This window comes from Corvus hawaiiensis, chromosome 4 (genome assembly GCF_020740725.1).
Source record: "Corvus hawaiiensis isolate bCorHaw1 chromosome 4, bCorHaw1.pri.cur, whole genome shotgun sequence".
NCBI classification, from domain to species: domain Eukaryota; kingdom Metazoa; phylum Chordata; class Aves; order Passeriformes; family Corvidae; genus Corvus; species Corvus hawaiiensis.
The window spans coordinates 66,014,454-66,032,337 of record NC_063216.1 but is presented as its reverse complement, the minus strand read 5'-3'; the positions used below and the strand labels follow the sequence as shown (position 1 = coordinate 66,032,337).

At 40.6% G+C, this 17,884-nt stretch overlaps 1 protein-coding gene across 3 annotated transcripts; it reads left to right on the top strand.

The window, feature by feature from the left end:
- Positions 1-307: 307 nt before the first annotated feature.
- On the top strand, positions 308-17,751 carry HBP1 (HMG-box transcription factor 1). 3 transcript variants are annotated; one of them, XM_048302617.1, is made up of 11 exons: positions 308-409; positions 4,299-4,491; positions 5,564-5,798; positions 6,690-6,822; positions 7,601-7,712; positions 7,834-7,946; positions 8,295-8,451; positions 9,009-9,153; positions 11,371-11,700; positions 14,960-15,101; positions 16,646-17,751. In XM_048302617.1, exons 1-11 carry the CDS (start codon positions 395-397, stop codon positions 16,661-16,663), a joined length of 1,593 nt encoding a protein of 530 aa, XP_048158574.1. In that variant the 5' UTR covers positions 308-394; the 3' UTR covers positions 16,664-17,751. The 3 variants fall into 3 exon arrangements, with proteins under 3 accessions (XP_048158574.1, XP_048158575.1, XP_048158576.1); XM_048302618.1 differs by having other exon boundaries at positions 369-409; positions 4,303-4,491; XM_048302619.1 differs by lacking the exon at positions 308-409 and adding an exon at positions 1,167-1,270.
- Positions 17,752-17,884: the final 133 nt, after the last annotated feature.

Below are 17,884 nucleotides of genomic sequence, written 5' to 3'. Positions count from 1 at the left end.
GCCGGTACACGTGTCCCGCGCCGCTTGTTTACCATCGCCGGGCCCCGCGGGGCATTCTGGGGGCTGTCGTCTTATCGCGGACCCGTGGGCAGGCGCGGGCGGCGGCGGCGACTACAACTCCCAGAATGCTCCTGCGCGTGCTGACGGAGGCACCGGCCAATCGGGGCGCCGCGTGGGGGTGATTGATGTGCGGCGCGGTGCAATCCGCTGTGCAGGAGAGTCAAAACATGCCCGCCCTCCGGGAGGAGTCCTGACAAGCAGGCCGGGTAGCCAATAGGAATCGGCTGCGAATTGAGCAACGTCGTCTCTGGCCACTCAGCGCCCGAGTAGTGGCCGGCGGGGGCGGGACCCGCTGAGAGGACGGCGCGGGGGGGCAGCCGAGGGGAGCTCGGTAATGGCGACGGGTTCGGTAAGTGCTACAAAGTTTAGAGCTGCCGCTTTTCGGGGCTGCGAGGCTCCGGCGGGGGATGGGAGGGGTCGGGGAGGTCGGAGGGGAGTCCTAGCGGCCGTAGGCCGAGCTGAGGAGGCCGCTGGGTCCAGGCTTTTGACGGCGAAGGGAACCCCGGACATTGTTTACTGTACACCTTCCCCGACCGACCCGGCGGAGCCGCCACCCTCCCGCGCCGCTGGGTTGAAACTCCCGGGGTGTGCCGGCCACCCTTGGGCCCCTCCAAATCACGAAAACAAGCAGAATAGGGGGGGTGTCCCCTCCCTTGTTTTCCCTGGGGAGCGGCTGTCCGCCCCAGTCTGTCAGAGTGAGGGCGGTGTGCCCGCTGCGGGAGCAGCGGCCGTGCGGGATGGGGAGTGTTGGGGGTGTCCGTGGGTGCGGGGGAGCGGCGGGGGGAGCGGCGGCCGGGGCGCGGGGGGCCCCCCCGGGCCGGTGTTACGCAGTTCGAATGAATGGGGCCGAGCGCGCCTGCGCCGTGCGGCCGCGGGTGTAAACAAGGTCACGTGAGGGGGAAGGCCCTGAGGGGTTTGTGCGGGGGGTCCCTGTGGGCGTCCTGCCGGGGGTCCTGCCGGGGGTCCCGCCGCTCCGCCGCCCCCGGGCCGCCCTGGGAACACCGGCCTCGGGGGCCCGCAGCGGCGCTGGGGCTGCGGGGGGAGCACGGCCCGCCCTGCGTCAGCGAACAGGCCGCCCGGGCTTCGAAAACATGGTGAATCACGCTCTGCCTCGGCTGCGCGCTCTGGCACGGCCAGGGATGTGCTGCGAGGATTCCTGATCAAAGCAGCTGCGCCAGGAAAAGTCCCTGGTGTAGATCCAGTCTTGCCAGTATGTTGTGTTTTGCTTGGAGAAGCTGTTCTCCAAATTAAACTCCGTCCAGCTTATTGCTCAGGCGTAGACCTGGCCTGAAACTTCGTCAGTAGGTTGGGGGAAGAAAGGCAAATAGCAGAAGGAAAAACACCTCGGGAAGCATTTCCACCCAGGCATTCTTGCGCAGTGCGGTTTGGGTGGATGCTGCCTAGTTCCTGCTGAACCCCTTCTCAGCAACAGTCTTTATTTACTTTCTCCCAACTTTATTTTTCACCCTCAAAAATAGACACGGTTCAATTAATAACGTCTTTGTTAATGGTGCCATTTGTTTTAGCATGACAAATTAACTTAAAGTACAAAATAATAATTTCATTTAGCCTCCAAAGACAGCCACAGTAATTAAAGTCCTGTGAAGCGTGGTTCTAGACAACACCTGATGCAACAAATTTTCAACATAAAGTTGAATTAAAAAAAATATTTACAAACTCATTAATAACCAATCCCCTTCATGTTCAAACCATTGACATATCCAAAGCAGGCTTTAATCGAGTAGAATAAAAAAAATTGAGAAGTAAAGTTGGGCACTTTCCTTGTTTTTCTTTGTAATTTTCTTTCAATTTCTTTGTAATTAATTTGTTAGAGGATTTTTTGGCTTTTATACATGGGTGGCTTTGGTTTAGAGAAATTCTTGTAACTTGGAGAAATAATTCATTTCTCAAACAAGTATATTTCTTGTTAGACTAGCATTTTTTATCTGTACCTTACCTCTGACCTTTAGAGTGTTGGGATACCAGGACACATACTTTCAAGTCTTGGCACCTGTCAGGAAGGAAGGAGAAGGTAACATTCCAGAAATAAGTTTGCTTCTTCATTTTGGCAGGAAAATGGGAAAGGAAGAGAGGAAAAAATAGAGGGGAAAAAAAACAGGGCAGAAGAGGGGAAAGGGAAGAGGTAGATAAGCCAGAAAAACAAGGAGTGGCTTTTTGGAGTTGATTAGTTGGAGATAATCTTCAAGGTCCTGATACGTACTACTGAGGTCTGTTTTTTCTGTTCAGAAATAACTGAGCTATCTGCTCTTGCGGTGTTCTGTAATTTTACTGTCCCTCATGGGTGACAGGGGTATAAATTGTGTTAAAGATATTTCTTGGAGGTGAAAGTAGTGTCACTGATAGTTTGAGTTATATATTCTTATTTCTCTGACCTTTCTTCTCCACCTTAAAATCAGAAAAAGCTGATGTAGCTTTGTAGTAGTGCCATTTGAGTAGAATCAAACATCTTTTTATGTTCAGCATGCAAGTTTATATAAGTTTTGCATATATTTGAAAGATTAGGGGATCAGACAGTTAGAAATTTTTCAGTCAAAACCCTCCCGGACATGATCCTGTGCAACCTGCTGTAGGTGAACCTACTTTAGCAGTGGAGGGGGTTGGACTAGATGACCTCCAGAGGTCCCTTCCAACCCAGTCGTTCTATGATATGAAAATATTACACTTTTTAAAGCTATGGTTGGTATTTCTCTAATGTAGCTTACGTAGTTGACATGCATATGGTAGACTTCTGAAGTTTTCTTTCTTATTAAGCTGTGTTTTCTATTACTTCGTGACAGACTCATGATTACTTTTTCAAGGACACTTCATTAAAGTACACAGTAATCATGTTATGGTAGCTTTAATTCATCCTCATCTGAAAAAAACCCCAGTAGATAACCAAATTAGTAAAGATTGGATAACATTGTTTGCCAGCTTTTAGAGGCAGTGGTTGTGTAGAATAAGCACACAGTTCTCTGCTGAAGATGATTTAAAACAGTGGGTTTGGTATAAACTTTACAGTATTGGGATTTGGGGAAATGAAACTGCGGTGAAATCTTCTAGTAGAAGTAGAGGCTTCTTTATCTTTCCATTTGCAACACAGCTAAGGATGTTAGGAGTCCAGTGTGTTTGAGACTCTTCTGGAAGCCAGACAAGGGAAGGGCAGTGGAAAAGGCTTCTGCAGAGACAGTGGTGCTGAAAGGGCAACTGGAGAAAATGTGGGCCTGATGCTGAATAGCAAAGGAGACCTGATCTCACAAGGTTGAGGACAGCATTTTTGCTTTGATCTTCTTTTCCAGGCCTGTTCCTGGGCTCCTCAAGTCCCTGGGTGTAGCAACTTGCCTCTGACAGAGCAAGACACTTCTTTGTCTGTGGTAGAAGCGGAGCAAGTGAGGGGCAGGCCAGTTCCGTGAGGCAGCCGTGCATGAGGCGGTGGGACCAGATGAGATCCCTCCAGGTGTCAGTCATGGGTCACAGAATGTTTTGGGTTTGAAGGGACCCTAAATGTCATCTAGTTCCAAGCCCCCTGCCATGGGCAGGGATGTTTTTTGAGACTGGTCTCCAAAAAGAAGTGGATTTGGTGGCAGGATGGCTCCCAGTAACTGGACGAAAGAAAATGTCACGCCCAGCTTCAAGGAGGAGGATGTGGGGAAACTACAGGCTGGTCAGCCTTACCTTAGCCTTCAGGAATATTATGGGGCAAATTCTCCTGACAGCCATGTCTACCCTCTTTGTAAGGCAAGAAATTGTCTGGGAATAGCTAGGACAGATTAGCCAAAACCAAATCTTGTCTGACCCTTCTGATTGCCTTTTATAATGAGCTGAGTGGCTTAGGGTACCAAGTGAATGTTATCTTGGCTTGAGTGGTGGTTGAGGAGATAACTCCAGACTCTTGGAGGCAGTGGGCACAGGCTGTGGGAAGTTCAATCAAACCTGCGTGAGGATCAGCTTCTTTACAGCAAGAGTGGTTACTGGAACAGGTTCCTGGGAAGTGCCAGGGAGTGTCCATCCTTCAAGATACTAGAAACTCAAGTGGCCAGGGCCCCAGGCAGCCTCTTGACTTCCGAGTTAGCTCTGTTTTCTGTAAGGATTGTACAAGATCATGTCTAGACAGCCCTAAAATATGCTGTGATAGTCAACAGACTAATGAGGATTTAGGGCCCTGGTAATGAAGTATATCAGATGCAACTTAAAACGGTTCACATGTATACAAATTTCTAACCTCTCTCTTTCTAAAGTCAGATACTTTGGAGCATCCTAACATGGTGTGGGAAGTGAAGACAAATCAAATGCCTAATGCAGTTCAGAAACTCCTTCTGGTAGTGGACAAGAGAACTTCAGGGATGAACGAATCACTGGAGTTGTTGAAGTGCAATGAAAACCTGCCCTCTTCTCCTGGATATGCATCCTGTGACGAGCACATGGAACTTGGTAAATAACATGATTTTTTCAGAAGAAACTGGATTCTGAAGTTTCTTATAGATGTCCTATACTGAAATTACTGGAAGTTGACTGAATGAGATTCCTGATTTTCAACTTGAGAAGGGCAGGGAATTGTGACATCTGAAGGGCTCACTTTGCAGTCACTTTTCCCTTTAACCCATTTCCAGTTCTGACACACTGGCCTGTTGACTCAAATGTATTCTTGAACTCAGAGCCACAAATTTCTGCTTCTAATCCCCAGAGGAGTGGGGTTTCTTTGGCACAAGAAAAACAAACAGAAAGCTCAAGAGCTCCTCTAAAGGGAAATTATGTTGCTTTAGATCTGCTGCAAATAAAGATTCTGGGATAGGGGAATGTTGGTCCTTACATATTGGAGAAAAACAGCATATACTTTAGAAAGTGTTGATATAATCAGTGAGATATTAACACATTTAATTGAAGGTATGGAGTGATTAAGAGTATTGATACTTAGTTACATGACAGCATATAGCACAGACTTCTAACAAGCTGGGCTCTTTTCTGCGATTCTGCATGGAATATGAAAGATATATATTACTGATAGGAATTCACCCTACCAGGCTGTATACACAGCTTTCATGGTTTTTTTAATCTGAGTTATTTAACTCCAGTTCCCTGGTGGAAACCTTTTACCTTGAACATGGTCTGATGTTGAATTTTTTTAGTGTCACACCTTCAAGGACAGATTAGTTTAGTTGTCTTTTGTGGAATGTTTTAGTATTTTAGTGAAGCACATTGTTTTTGAATAATTCTGCAGTATAGTTCTGTGTAAACTGGTCAATCGAGTAAAAACTTTAAAATCAGAACTACATTTTTACCTAGTTACCTAATTTTTTCTTAAATTTCTTGTGTGAATGTATAATCGACTAGAGATGTTACTATTTCTGTGGCCATTTTTATTAATAGGGTTTGTGAAATGTTGGTAGTTGTGATATGAGAAAATAAAATTATTTTATTGTGGTTCCTTTTTTATTTTAATTTGCAAGATTTGGGGTCAGCTAGAATTGAGAATAATGATGGTAATTTGTGCATTTCTTTGTAGATGATCTTCCTGAATTACAGGCTGTGCAGACAGATTCTACCCCACCTGCACTTTTTCAGCTTGGTGCTGATGTTTCACATCAGGAATGTTCAAGGCCTTCATGGAGCCAACATACCTCAAACAGCAATCCAGAAAATGCTTATTCTTGTGAGAATGGGGTGAACTGGTTGACAGAATTAGCAAATATAGCCACAAGTCCTCAGAGTCCTTTGATGCAGTGCGCCTTTTATAACAGGTACTGACACTCATTTCAGTTTTGAACTATAGAGATTATAATGCTGTCTCCAGAAACATTTCCTTCACTCTTTAAACCCTCTGACTGTGAACTGGAGCCTTATTTTTTGGTCTTTTTATTTTTTCTGTGAATGCATGCACAGAACTCGTCCCATAGCCTGGTGCAAAAGCTGCTTAGTTTCCAGCCATGAATGACATAGGATGGTATAAAGACATTGCCTATCCACAGCAGGCTCAGAAGTTATGCACATTTACCTCATGTGAAGCAGCGGATAAAAACTAAGAGGAGTTTGTTACATTAAATTCTTAATGCTTTCTAGTGCACAGACTTCAGATTTTTCTTTTAAACAACTAGTTGGAAATCTAGTGCAATGTGTATCTTAGTAATAACTGTCTCAGGTTTGTGATCTGTAAATTCTGTAAGGTTGTGAGCAACAAGTGTGGGATCTTGGAAATTTCTGGGCTTCACATTTTATTGTACAGCTTTTCTTAGGTTTATAATCAGAAAACTCAATGCAATACTGTTAATAGTCATGGAGTTGAGATTTAATCATTTGGACAGAGCAGATGTCTTTACATTATCTTTAAGAGCTGGTATTTACTTCAAGATCTGTGTAAAAACTTCAGCATTGTGGTAAGGAGATGCCACTGTGGAACTGCTGTTGTCATTTGGGTGCTATACAGAACCTATGCAGGAGTTATGCTAAATGTTCTCTTTGCCTGGGCTTGCACCCTTTAATCATCCCTTTGAAATATTGGTGTGTGGGAGGTTTATTTGGTGTTCAGCTCATGCAAATGGAAATACTTGCAACAAAAGCATTTTAGAGTAATGGCAGCAAAGTCTCATGTTGTCTTAATCTGAGATATTTTAAAATACATGTTTCTGTTGCAGATCATCTCCTGTTCGCATAATAGCAACAAGCAAAAGTTTACATTCCTATGCACGTCCTCCACCAGGATCTTCAAACAATGATCCTAACTTCTCCAAGAATGATGTGGATGAAACACCAGTCAGACATGAAAGGGTGAGTTGTTCTGAAACATTTTAAGATAAACATGTAAGAGTAATGGGTTAAGTTTTTTGAAAAGGGAAACTGGTTTAAAAAAGAAAAACATAGTGTTACTACTATTGCTATTTAAGCTAGATTTTCTGTTAGTTTTCATTTTACCACACAGGGTAGGCTTGTAGTGCTACTTCATATTTTTTGTGACGAGATCACTTTATAAGAAAGCTCTCCTTCTGCTGTAATTCCTTCTATGACAAGCTTTAAAAAACTATGTTAACTTGTTTGATGCCTCAGAAGGAAATATGCATCCCTCTTCTTTTAGATCTACAAAACCTGTCAGTCCTATGTCTCCTTTTCCCTTATATTAATTTGTATCTGAAATCTGTCTGTTAACAACACTGAATTTTCTCCAGTGATTTATCTACAACTGCCTTGAGTCTACAGCTTTCCAGTAATTGGACTATAGAGTAATGTGCTTTGAGTGATTCTGTAGATGACCAAGGAATGATGAGGTGTAAAATGCTTACACATGAGCATAAGATAATCCATAGGGGTGAAATGAGTCTCAGAGAATGAAACTCAAAAATGTCAAGCTGCATCTCAGAAAAGGAGATGAAAATGCTCCATTCACATTTACTACATTCCTTTAATCTTTGTCTTCGTGTTACATTCCTATTAGTATTTAAGGCAAAATGATGTCACAAGTGCAAATTAGAGACTGTCTTAAGACATTTAAGACCAGCCCTAAAATACTGTGCAGTAAAATACCAACACCATTTTGCTTTTTTTTTAACAGGCGAATAGTGAATCAGAATCTGGCATTTTCTGCATGTCATCACTTTCAGATGATGATGATTTAGGATGGTGCCATTCCTGGCCCTCAACTGTCTGGCATTGTTTTCTAAAAGGTAAAATAACATGTATCATGAAATAAGTATTTGTTTTATCTTGTCCTTTTTTTTTTTTCTTGTAGCACAGGCTTTTTTTACCTAACACTAATGTTCTTTTTCCCTTGAAAAAATCTCTTAGGCTCTCGTTTGTGCTTTCATAAGGGACGCAATAAAGAATGGCAGGATGTTGAAGACTTTGCAAGATCTGAAAGCTGTGGAAAAGAGGAAAATCTCCCAGTCAGTCCTTACAAGGTAGCCGTTAGTTCTAATAAATTCACTGCAATACCTGTAACAAATACTTAGTTTCTTACGTTACCCCTGTGCCTGTAATTACTGCCTCAGGAAAACAGATTGGCATTAATGTTGTTTAGAGCAGATCATTGTGCTGTTTGAGTATCTCATTGTAAAGCACTTGAACTGAATTAATTGATGTATGTTTTGAATGTTGTATCATCTTTATTAATTTCTAGCAAGATAGAAATGCCCATTAGAATATTGTTATTTTTTAATATAATGTATGATGATGAGTATACACCTGTAGTATACACAGATACATGCTTTTCTTGGGGGAAATTTTTTGAACTGTATGTGTGTTAACAGGACTATGGTTCCAATGGTTTGAAGTTGATTTCTCATGAAGAAAGCATTTCCTGTGGTGAGTCAGTGCTGAAGCTGACTTTTGATCCTGGCACAGTAGAGGATGGCTTGCTTACTGTAGAATGCAGACTCGATCATCCATTTTATGTTAAAAATAAAGGTATGAAATACCTCAAGTACACTTGGTTGTACATTAAAATACTCTCAGAAGGTGATTGCAGATTTTGTTGGCATCCCATACTGTTCAAGGAAGTGATAGTCGTGGTGTAGAAATTACTGTCTTTGTAAAGAAATCCAGAATATGAACAAACAAAACTGTAAAGCCATAAAGCTCCAGGAAGACTGCCTATCTCTTAAGGAAAGATTTGATTGAGTATATCAGTGGAGCTCAGGAAAGCAGAAAGAACGGGGGTGGGGGGAAGAAAGGAAAACTGCAAATAAGGGAGGCTTTTCTCACTTGCTAAACATGGACTTTTGATGGTAAAAGTTTCTAGGTTTTGATTCCTTTTTTGCTAGAATGAGATTTTATTTGAGATAAAAATAAACCGTTTGCAGTAAAAATTCCCTAAGTAAGTGTTTCTGGTTTTCCTTTTGGGTGAAAGAAACTACATCAGAAAATTTTATAAAATTATGTAATTTCGAGATACAGGATTGCTCCAATGAAGAACTGGAGAGATTGTCTGGCCGTTTGTCTAATTTAACTCTTTACCACTTCAGGTTGGTCATCTTTTTATCCAAGCTTGACTGTGGTACAGCATGGCATTCCATGCTGTGAAATGCATCTTGGAGATCTGTGTCTACCTCCTGGACACCCTGATGCCATTAACTTTGATGATTCAGGTGTTTTTGATACATTTAAAAGGTAATTTTTGGATAAAGTGGCCTCAGTGGTTCTTGTATTTAATGAGTAGGCACCTTAAGTCTAGAAGAATTTTAAGCATTATAGAGAATAGTTTTGGTAATACAAGACAAATGATATGGAAAAATAATACTAGGAAAGCTGTGTAATTATGTGCTCTGCTAAATTGCAAAGTAGTGCCTTGGAGTGAAATAACTTTTTAGCCCCTTTTTAGGGCAGTTTAAGACATTAGATAAAACAGTAAAAATATATATATTGTCTTTATAAATTCTCCAGGTAAAATGGATTATGTTTGAAAAACCTAGTACTAATTTTTGACAATAGTATGTCTGCTAGCTGTTAACCTCATGCTTCATATGCAACACTATGTCTGAATTATCTGAGTAGTTTCTTAGTGGTAAATGCATGTGCAATGGCTTTAGAATACAGTATGTTCATAATTAGTTATTACTATTTTTGAATAATCTGGTTTTTGGGATTCTTTTATATTAGATCAAATTTACCTAACTTCAGAGCTTGATTAACGTTGGGGTTTGCCTGAGCTGGAACTTCAACCAGATAACCTTCAGAGGTCCTGTTTACCATAAATTGCTCTAAGATTCTAAGGAAATTATAAAGATTTTCCACACTATTTTGGGATTTTAAGGTTCCGTAAAATCCATATTTTCCTATGATGTTAGTGCCTTTATAGCATCTGTTTTTAATCAGTTGAGCTTTGGTTTTTTACGATAGAAAAAAAGGAATTTAAGATGCTGTTTGCAGTTCAAGCCGTGAGAGCTCTTGTATGATTTCAGTCTGGCATAGAGTGAGTTCAGATTGCTTGGCTTCACTCATTTGCTGTCTGGGCTTTTTTTCTTATTATTAACTCCTATTGTGAACTGCCTATGTAGAGAGCTTTTAGAATCATTGTATCTACATCTCACTGAAAAATCTGGATTTCTGGCTCCTTACTAATTTGCAGCCCAGCTGAATACTGCCTTGTACTTCTAATTCCTTGTCTTTCTCTGGGCCGAAGGGAGTGATTGAGAAAGGAGCATGCAGCAGCTGCAGCTGTGATAACAGGACAGAAGAATTAAAAACAAAATCCTGTTGCTGTGTTATGGGAAGGAGATAAGTAATAGGAAGGGTGCTGGCCTGTTGTAGAACAGAGAGGTCCTTTCTCCTTATCTTGGGAGAGCCTGCAAGATGGTTGGCATTATCCCTTCTTCGCTGCCTTGTACTTTGCTGAGGGATGTTGGAGGCCACTTTTAGGCTCCGCTCTTCTGCGTAGTTCTGTCCCACAAAAGGAGATACCTTTGCAGATGGGGGCTGGACTGCAACATGCAGCATTTCCTTGCTAGTAGTTCTACTTGGTGTCCGCAAAAAAGCTCTTCAAACCCCTTATTTTGGCCATAAATCATGCAACTATAGCCACATTGAGCAGTGGGTAAGAGGAGCCTTAGCATATATACATTTTATGTTTATCTTGTGGTGGTGACTTAATGGTTTGGATTTATGATTGAGTAGCCCCTTTCCAAGATTGCTTTCCCCATATAGCATGCTAAAAACAGCATAGCCTGTTCCCATCTGGAGATGGTAACAGTCTGTGGAATTAAACTTGAGGAGAAATGTCGCGGTTTTGTCAGTAGAGGGCAGGGGTTTGTCAGCACTAAATCAAATAGTGCGACATCATGGGGCTCTGAGCAGGGTTTTAACCTCACTGAAAGGTTTCTGTGTAAAATAGCATTTATTCAACTACCTAGAGAAGTTATTTGTACAGTAGTGAATATAATATAATTTATTTTAATATAGTGGTTTCATATTTGCCCTTAATATATTTGCAAGTGAACTCAACTGCTTATTCTTCCCTTTCTGTACTTGTCATTCACTGATCAGGTTTGATTTAGGGTAAGGACAGAAGCAAAAAGAAAGAAGTGTGTTTAAAAAGAGGATGAAGTTTGAAGACATTTTATGGTTAACTGATATATAGCTGAGGAAAGTACACAGCAGATCATGTGAAGTTGCAGCCTCCATCACGCTGAAGAAAATACTAACTTGCCTGCCAAAGTCTTGTTGTAGTTTTTTGCTTTTCACACTGACATCCACATCAAGCACAAATCATTATGTCACACAAAAGAGAGAAAAATACTAGAAATGTAGTACAATTGAAGAGTGGACATATATTTAGAGATTTTACATGACAACTACTCAATGGCTTTATGATTTGTCTTTTCCTTGTAGTTACGATTTTACCCCGATGGACTCCTCTGCAGTGTATGTGCTCAGCAGCATGGCTCGCCAGCGTCGCGCTTCGCTGTCCTGTGGGGGATCAAACAATCAAGATGCTGAGAGATCAGAATGCAGTAGTAAAAACTGTGCCTCTGCTGCATCGTCACATCTTTCCTCCAATCCTTTGTACAGCAAAGCTGGCAAAAGCCACAGCTCAGGGACTGCAAGTACTGTGAGTGCCACTTCTCCAAACAAGTGCAAAAGACCAATGAATGCCTTCATGCTTTTTGCCAAAAAATACAGAGTTGAATACACTCAGATGTATCCAGGGAAAGACAACAGGTAATGATACAAACTGTAGTTTTGCTATTACTGGTGAGTTAGAAGAATATCTGTGTCCCACCTTTAGATTTAAGTAGCCTAAATCTAGCATTTGAAATAAAATGTGTGTTTTAAGAACAAGTTTTGAAAGATGTTAACATAAAGAGTAATTTATGAGTGGACTGTGAATATTTACAGTACTCAGTGAACTTGATACAAGACAGTTTTGGCAAACTTACCTTCTGAGAAAACATTTGGGTAAAGCAACTGATCCACGTGTATGTGTACACCGGCAGAGGCACAAATAGAGAACAGCCTTTGCTTATGGTGATGAGGTGCTCTGTTTGTGTGCTATAATGGAAAAAATGGAGTTTCTGGTTTTTCTAATTAAGTCTTGACATATTATTGCAAATTGGTCATGAAGTTACAAGCATTTATTTCCAGTCTGTATATCCTGTTGAAGAATGGAGTACTGATAGTTAGGATATCTCAAAGATCATAACCCAGACAGCACATTGCCAAATTTTGCTTGCCCTAAAGGCATTCAGCAATCTGCTGAAACTTGCAGGAAGAGTCATATGACTGTGTTTGGGGAAGAGGTCTTGTTAGTTTGTTTTTTTGTTCTTAATCTCTAGCATGTTTGCTTCTCAATATTTATAAAGATTTCCATTACCTCTGTTTAAGTAATATTTGGTGCTATGTGCACCAGTATTTGTGCCTATGTAAATAGAAACTAAAACGCATGAACATGAACTGATCTTAGGTTTTTTTTAATGTATGTAATTTTATAAAAACTGCTACTGTAAAAATTGCATTGTGACATAAAAATTCTAGAACTAAATCTGGTAAAAATTAAAGTTGACAGGGCTTTGAAAGGGTTTTTACTATTTTATAATGTTCTAATAAGGAGGCTGTAACTGGTGCTGGGATATAAAATCCTGCCAGACAAATCTCACCCAGTCTTGTGTGCCCTGACAATGATGTTCTGTAATGTTTGTAGTAAGTTCAGTGAAGCAGATCTGCTGCCTTCACATTCATTGCAACTATCAATGAGAAATGGAACAGAATGTCAGCCAGGAAAGTTTATGATGGTTATATATTTAATTGAAAATGCTGATTTCAAATGGATGCAGTGAACTGGAGCTGCAGCTGCATGGATGTGAAAATGAACATTCCAGCGAGCAGGTTTACCTTGAAGGGAAGTGATGACAAAGTTACAAGTATGGTTCAAAATGCACTGCTCACTGTCGTGCTTGGAAGGCAGTGCATTTTGGGTGCAGTTTCGTGGCATCCATAAAACACAGGACAGCAGAAATAGCACTGGTGGTAATTGATACAGACATTCAGCTACTGTCACTCCAGTGTTGCTGTGGCATTCATTAATTTAGCTGTTGGGAGGCAACTCTTACGTTTTTTAAATGTAAGTTTGTGTCATTTTCAGATTACTGTGTAGGTCTTACAACATAGTAGCCATTTCTGTACAGTGGAGTTCTTAGGTTTGCTAAAGTTATTTCCTTACGGGAGTTAAGAAAGGACAGAACTGGAGGTATTCTGAGTTAAATGGTCTGTTCTGAGACAAAGCAGCTCAAGGCGTGTCACCAAGACAGTGAGCTTGTAAACTTTCAAAGCACAAGTCAAGAGTCACATTATACTTAAAACTACTGTGGACTGCAAGATTGTGTTAGAAAAACTTAGGTGTTAGGGCTGCACTTGTTTTATTTTCTAGATACTGTTCACTGTAACACTGTAACCATGGTTGGACTTGGTTGTGTGTTCAGAAATTCTTTGAGTAGAGATGAGGGAAATAATATTTTTGTTTTGAAATAAAAAGATTTCATGGTGCATTTTTATTTGGAAAGGCAATGGCTTTTACTGCAGACCTGCTCTCTCTGGGTCACCATGTTCCTTTCTGAGGGGTGTGAGTGATCAGCAAAAGCTGGTGACCCAGAGCAGACAGGTTTCTGTTGATATGCCTCTGGATACTGTCAAAAGATGAAAAATCTGCTAATTAAACTGGGTGTGTTTGCTTCTGATGACAGACCAAAGATACTGGTTCTCAGTCTGGATAGAAAACCAGAAATTCCGTTGCCAAAGAGGCTGTGCCAGTGGGTTTGTTGGTGATGGGATGTGGTGTCCCCTGGAGGAGTTTACTCTAAGGAGTCACCAGAGCACGTGACAGCACAGGCTCAAGGGCTGTCCCCACACACTTTGGGATGTGGTCCCAGAGTGCTCTGCAGCTCGTGGAAACCTGAACAGCACCACATGGCCTTGCAGGATTCAAATCCATTTTTTTGCTGTGGTGCAGAACAGCCTTCAGGATTGCTCTATGTGCCATATTATGGAAATGGTAGATGACACTCCACTTGTCTTGATTCAGTTTGAGTATCTTTTCTGCCAGCAAGGAACTTAGGAGAAAGAAAAGGACTTAGTTGTGTCCACTTTTTTCTTAGAGCCAGTCACAGAACTCTCACTGCTGTAATCTGAAGCCAAAGTGTACAAACTACTTGGTAGCTTTAATAGTCGTTGATAAGAGCTGTTGTTTAGAGATTTTCATTCAGCTAAAAGAGTTAAAGCTTTAATGGGATATTGATCCAACATTTGGGAGTGCAGTTAAGCAATATGGCAGGATAGTACAGGGAAATGTTGTAAAAAGACGTAGAGTTTATAAGGAAATGAATTAATTCAGCTTCTGGAAATGGTTATAGATGTGTCAGAAAAAATGGTTCCCTTTGCACAGGAATGGGAACTTAACAGTATGTTCCACCCAGGATGGATTAAAGGTGGAGGAAGCTACAGATATTGATTAAATAGACATGTGGACTTGCAGTTAATCAAATATTTGGCTGAGGTCATATTCAGTTCATTGCTCTAATTATTAGAGAACATATTTTCAGCAAATCTGTCATATGATCTGCTAGTATGAAAGTAGAGCAAAACAAATGTGAGTTACCATTTGGTGGTGGTTTTTTTAACATCTCTATTTTGCTGGTTTATGCCAGTTGCTGCATATTCAAATGTACGCTCTTTGAAATGTTAAAATGTTCATTGACCCATGCTCAGCTAACACAGAAGTCTCAGCTGTTTAACAATTCAAAGAACTATGAGAAGATAATCACAAATATGATTATTAAAAATTTTAAGATACAGTTGATTTCTTCTTTGCATGTTATTTCCACATATAACTCAAATCTTCTTTAAAGTGCTCAGATAAAAAACAACAAAAAAAATCATGGTATTTCTTAGCACTGTCCTGACTGTACTGTAAACATTTATCTTGCAGAGCCATAAGTGTGATACTTGGTGACAGGTGGAAGAAAATGAAAAATGAGGAAAGAAGGATGTACACACTAGAAGCCAAGGCCTTGGCAGAGGAGCAGAAGCGTTTAAATCCTGACTGTTGGAAAAGAAAACGAACAAATTCTGTATGTTTGTGAAGCAGTCTTTTTCATTAGGCAGTTACCTGTGTTCAGATGGGTGGCTACAGTGTGTTTTGTTCAGAATAAGCTGCTTTCTTAGTAGCCAAAACCTTCATTTACTCCCCTGTGTTGTGTAACCTGCTTTTGGCAGTTTGGCAGGAGATGGATCAGGAGAGGGTCTGTCTGAATATTTTATGAGAGTTCTGTTTTTATGTGAATTTTATGTGAGTTCTGTTGTACTGAAAGTTAGTGTGCTTGTGAAACGCAGAGGAAGGGCACATGGTCTTTTGCTTTGAAGTGAGTTCATAAGGTTGTACCTGAACTTTTTTCCTTCCATAAAAGCTTTTTCTTTACACGTTTTTCTGTTTTTCTTACTGATAATTTATATCAGCATATATGAAGATACTGAGGGAGGATATTTATTACTCTATTCACTTGTAAAATAAATACAGTAGATAACACTACTTCTGTAGGGAAATAAGTTGTTTTCCACTTTGTAGAAAGCCATCAATCTAAGAGTCTGCACCAATGTATTAGTAGGTGGTGGATGTATTAAGAAAGAGAAGGGCTTTCAAGCTGAAAGATCAGGTAAAGCAGACATCAAAATGAGATTCTGTTTGTTCAAGTAGAAGAGTAGATTGGAAGGAAACATCCACTGAGGTGCACAGAGTGCTTGCCAAGTTCTTCCATTTTATGCCTGGGTAGGAGCTTGAAGTGTGGTGTGGACTTCATCTACATGGCTGGTGAAACAGTCCATCCATGTGGTGTAAGATTTCGTCCTCAAGTTACCCCCTTTCCTTTGATGTGTAAATGAGGCTTTTTTCTCAAGAGCATATGCAAGTGTTGCCTTAAGACTGAATAAGAAATGCTCCAACACTGAGTTGCTTCTTTCTGCAGCACATACTTTGTGCAGTTTCCAGTCCCTTGTTGCAGAAGGTTCCACCAAGTCCCAGCTGCTAGAAACAAGCTGTTTTTCTGTTCACTGCATTCTATTTTAATCAACAGTGACAGTTTCTGTTAGATTTCCTTGTGGGTTTATTTAAAATAATATTATTTACTCTGCTCTTACACTACTGCAGTTTTGGGCTTTGGATGGTGAGATCACAGGCTCAGCTGTGAGTTTCAAGCAACTCAGAGGCATGTTTGTGTGTAGCTGTGTAGTGATGGGTTGGCCTCAGTAAGGCTTTCTTACCCTGCCTTGTAGTGGGATTTTCTTTGTCCCTACAGTCTTCAGGCCAAGAGAACAGGATCTGTAGAACCTGTTACCTCAGTGTTACAGCAGGAAATACCCTTTATAATTGTTTTAGTTCAGTGAACTGAACTGTTAGCAGTCTAGTAACTTTACTCAGTAATGACAGTGGGCTCCAGGCTGTGACAGAGAAGTCGTGATGGTCTTTCGATGATCAGGGAATAAAACTGTCTGGTTTGGCCTTTTTGTTTTCTTCCAAATAACTGACCAATTGTTAGAAATACTTGTGGCTTTCAGAACAAGTGTTTGCTGCCCCTTTGCCTGCTAATTGCTAACCTGGCTTTCTCTTCTCTTTTCTCAGGGCTCACAGCAGCATTAAGCCAGAATTTTCCTGTTAACTCTGTATTTACGAAATGGCTGTTGCTTGTTCGCAAGAAGATGCAAGACCAAGGTCTTACTATTTGTTGTGACTATGTGTGACCATAAAATACTGGCACCATCATGGAAATGATCTGAGTGCAGATTTGCTTTTTACAATAGAACATTAAGTAAGCTAAAAACTATCAGCATTTTAAACCAAATTGCCTTACTTTTCTTCCAAACTTCATTATGTATCAGGTAATAGGCTTGAAAATGGATATCCTGTGGTGCTAAAGTACTTCAGAAAGAGGAGAAGGAGATATGTATAAATGTTTATTTTTAAAAGAAAATGTACAAAAAGGGGAATTTTAAAATATGTAACAGCTGTTCATATACATTGATTCTTATTGCTGATTAATATGTATTGCACAACTGTATTATTAATTGCGATTCTGGGGCCTGGGATTTTCTGAAATGGTAAAGTGTTATTATCAGCTTCCAGCTTCCCAGCCTGCCCTGCTGCCAGCAAGTTACCAGAACATGTGAGAATGGAAAGCCTGGTGTGATGCAGCAAGGGAGCTGCTGCTTGGGATGCCACTTAGAAAACTTGTATCCACAAGGGAGATATTTGTGCATCAGCTGGCACTAGTGAGAGCTATCATTTCGTGGTGGAAACAATGGCCCAGGACAGGATGAAATGAATAAATAGCGTTATCTCAAGAAAAGTGGTGCTGTTGGTATCATCACCATCATAGTTATAACTCTGTGTTTTGTCTTTGCCACATATTCTACAATATTTTATTTTGCCATAAGACATCTTTATGGTGGGGGCAAACTTTGCACTTAACTATACGTGCAACACTTGCACTTTACTTTTTTTCTTCTCCAACTGTCTAAAATTAGAGCAGCTGCGTTAGGATTACAATTGCTTCTGCTGTGAACATTTACAATCATGGCTTTTCCTGTACTAAACAGCTGTGTGTTGTTTTTTTTTTTTAAGAATCACAACTGTAAATTTCAGTTTATGACACATCTACATGATGTTGCCCCTAAGATTTTTGCACACTATATTCTTGTATATTATTTCAAATAAATTCATTAAAATTTGGTGTTGCGTATTTTATAAAATGAAGAAGACTAATCACGAAGTCAGCCCTGCAGCAATGAACATGTTCTGCATGGAAGTCTACACATGAACCCATCCAAAGTATACTTTAATTAAGCTTTGTCATTAGGAAGC

Coding starts and splice junctions, on each gene's coding strand:
- HBP1 (XM_048302617.1), top strand. Junction 5,799..6,689: donor CAGTGCGCCTTTTATAACAG/GTACTGACACTC, acceptor TTTCTGTTGCAG/ATCATCTCCTGTTCGCATAA. Junction 11,701..14,959: donor TATCCAGGGAAAGACAACAG/GTAATGATACAA, acceptor TTTATCTTGCAG/AGCCATAAGTGTGATACTTG.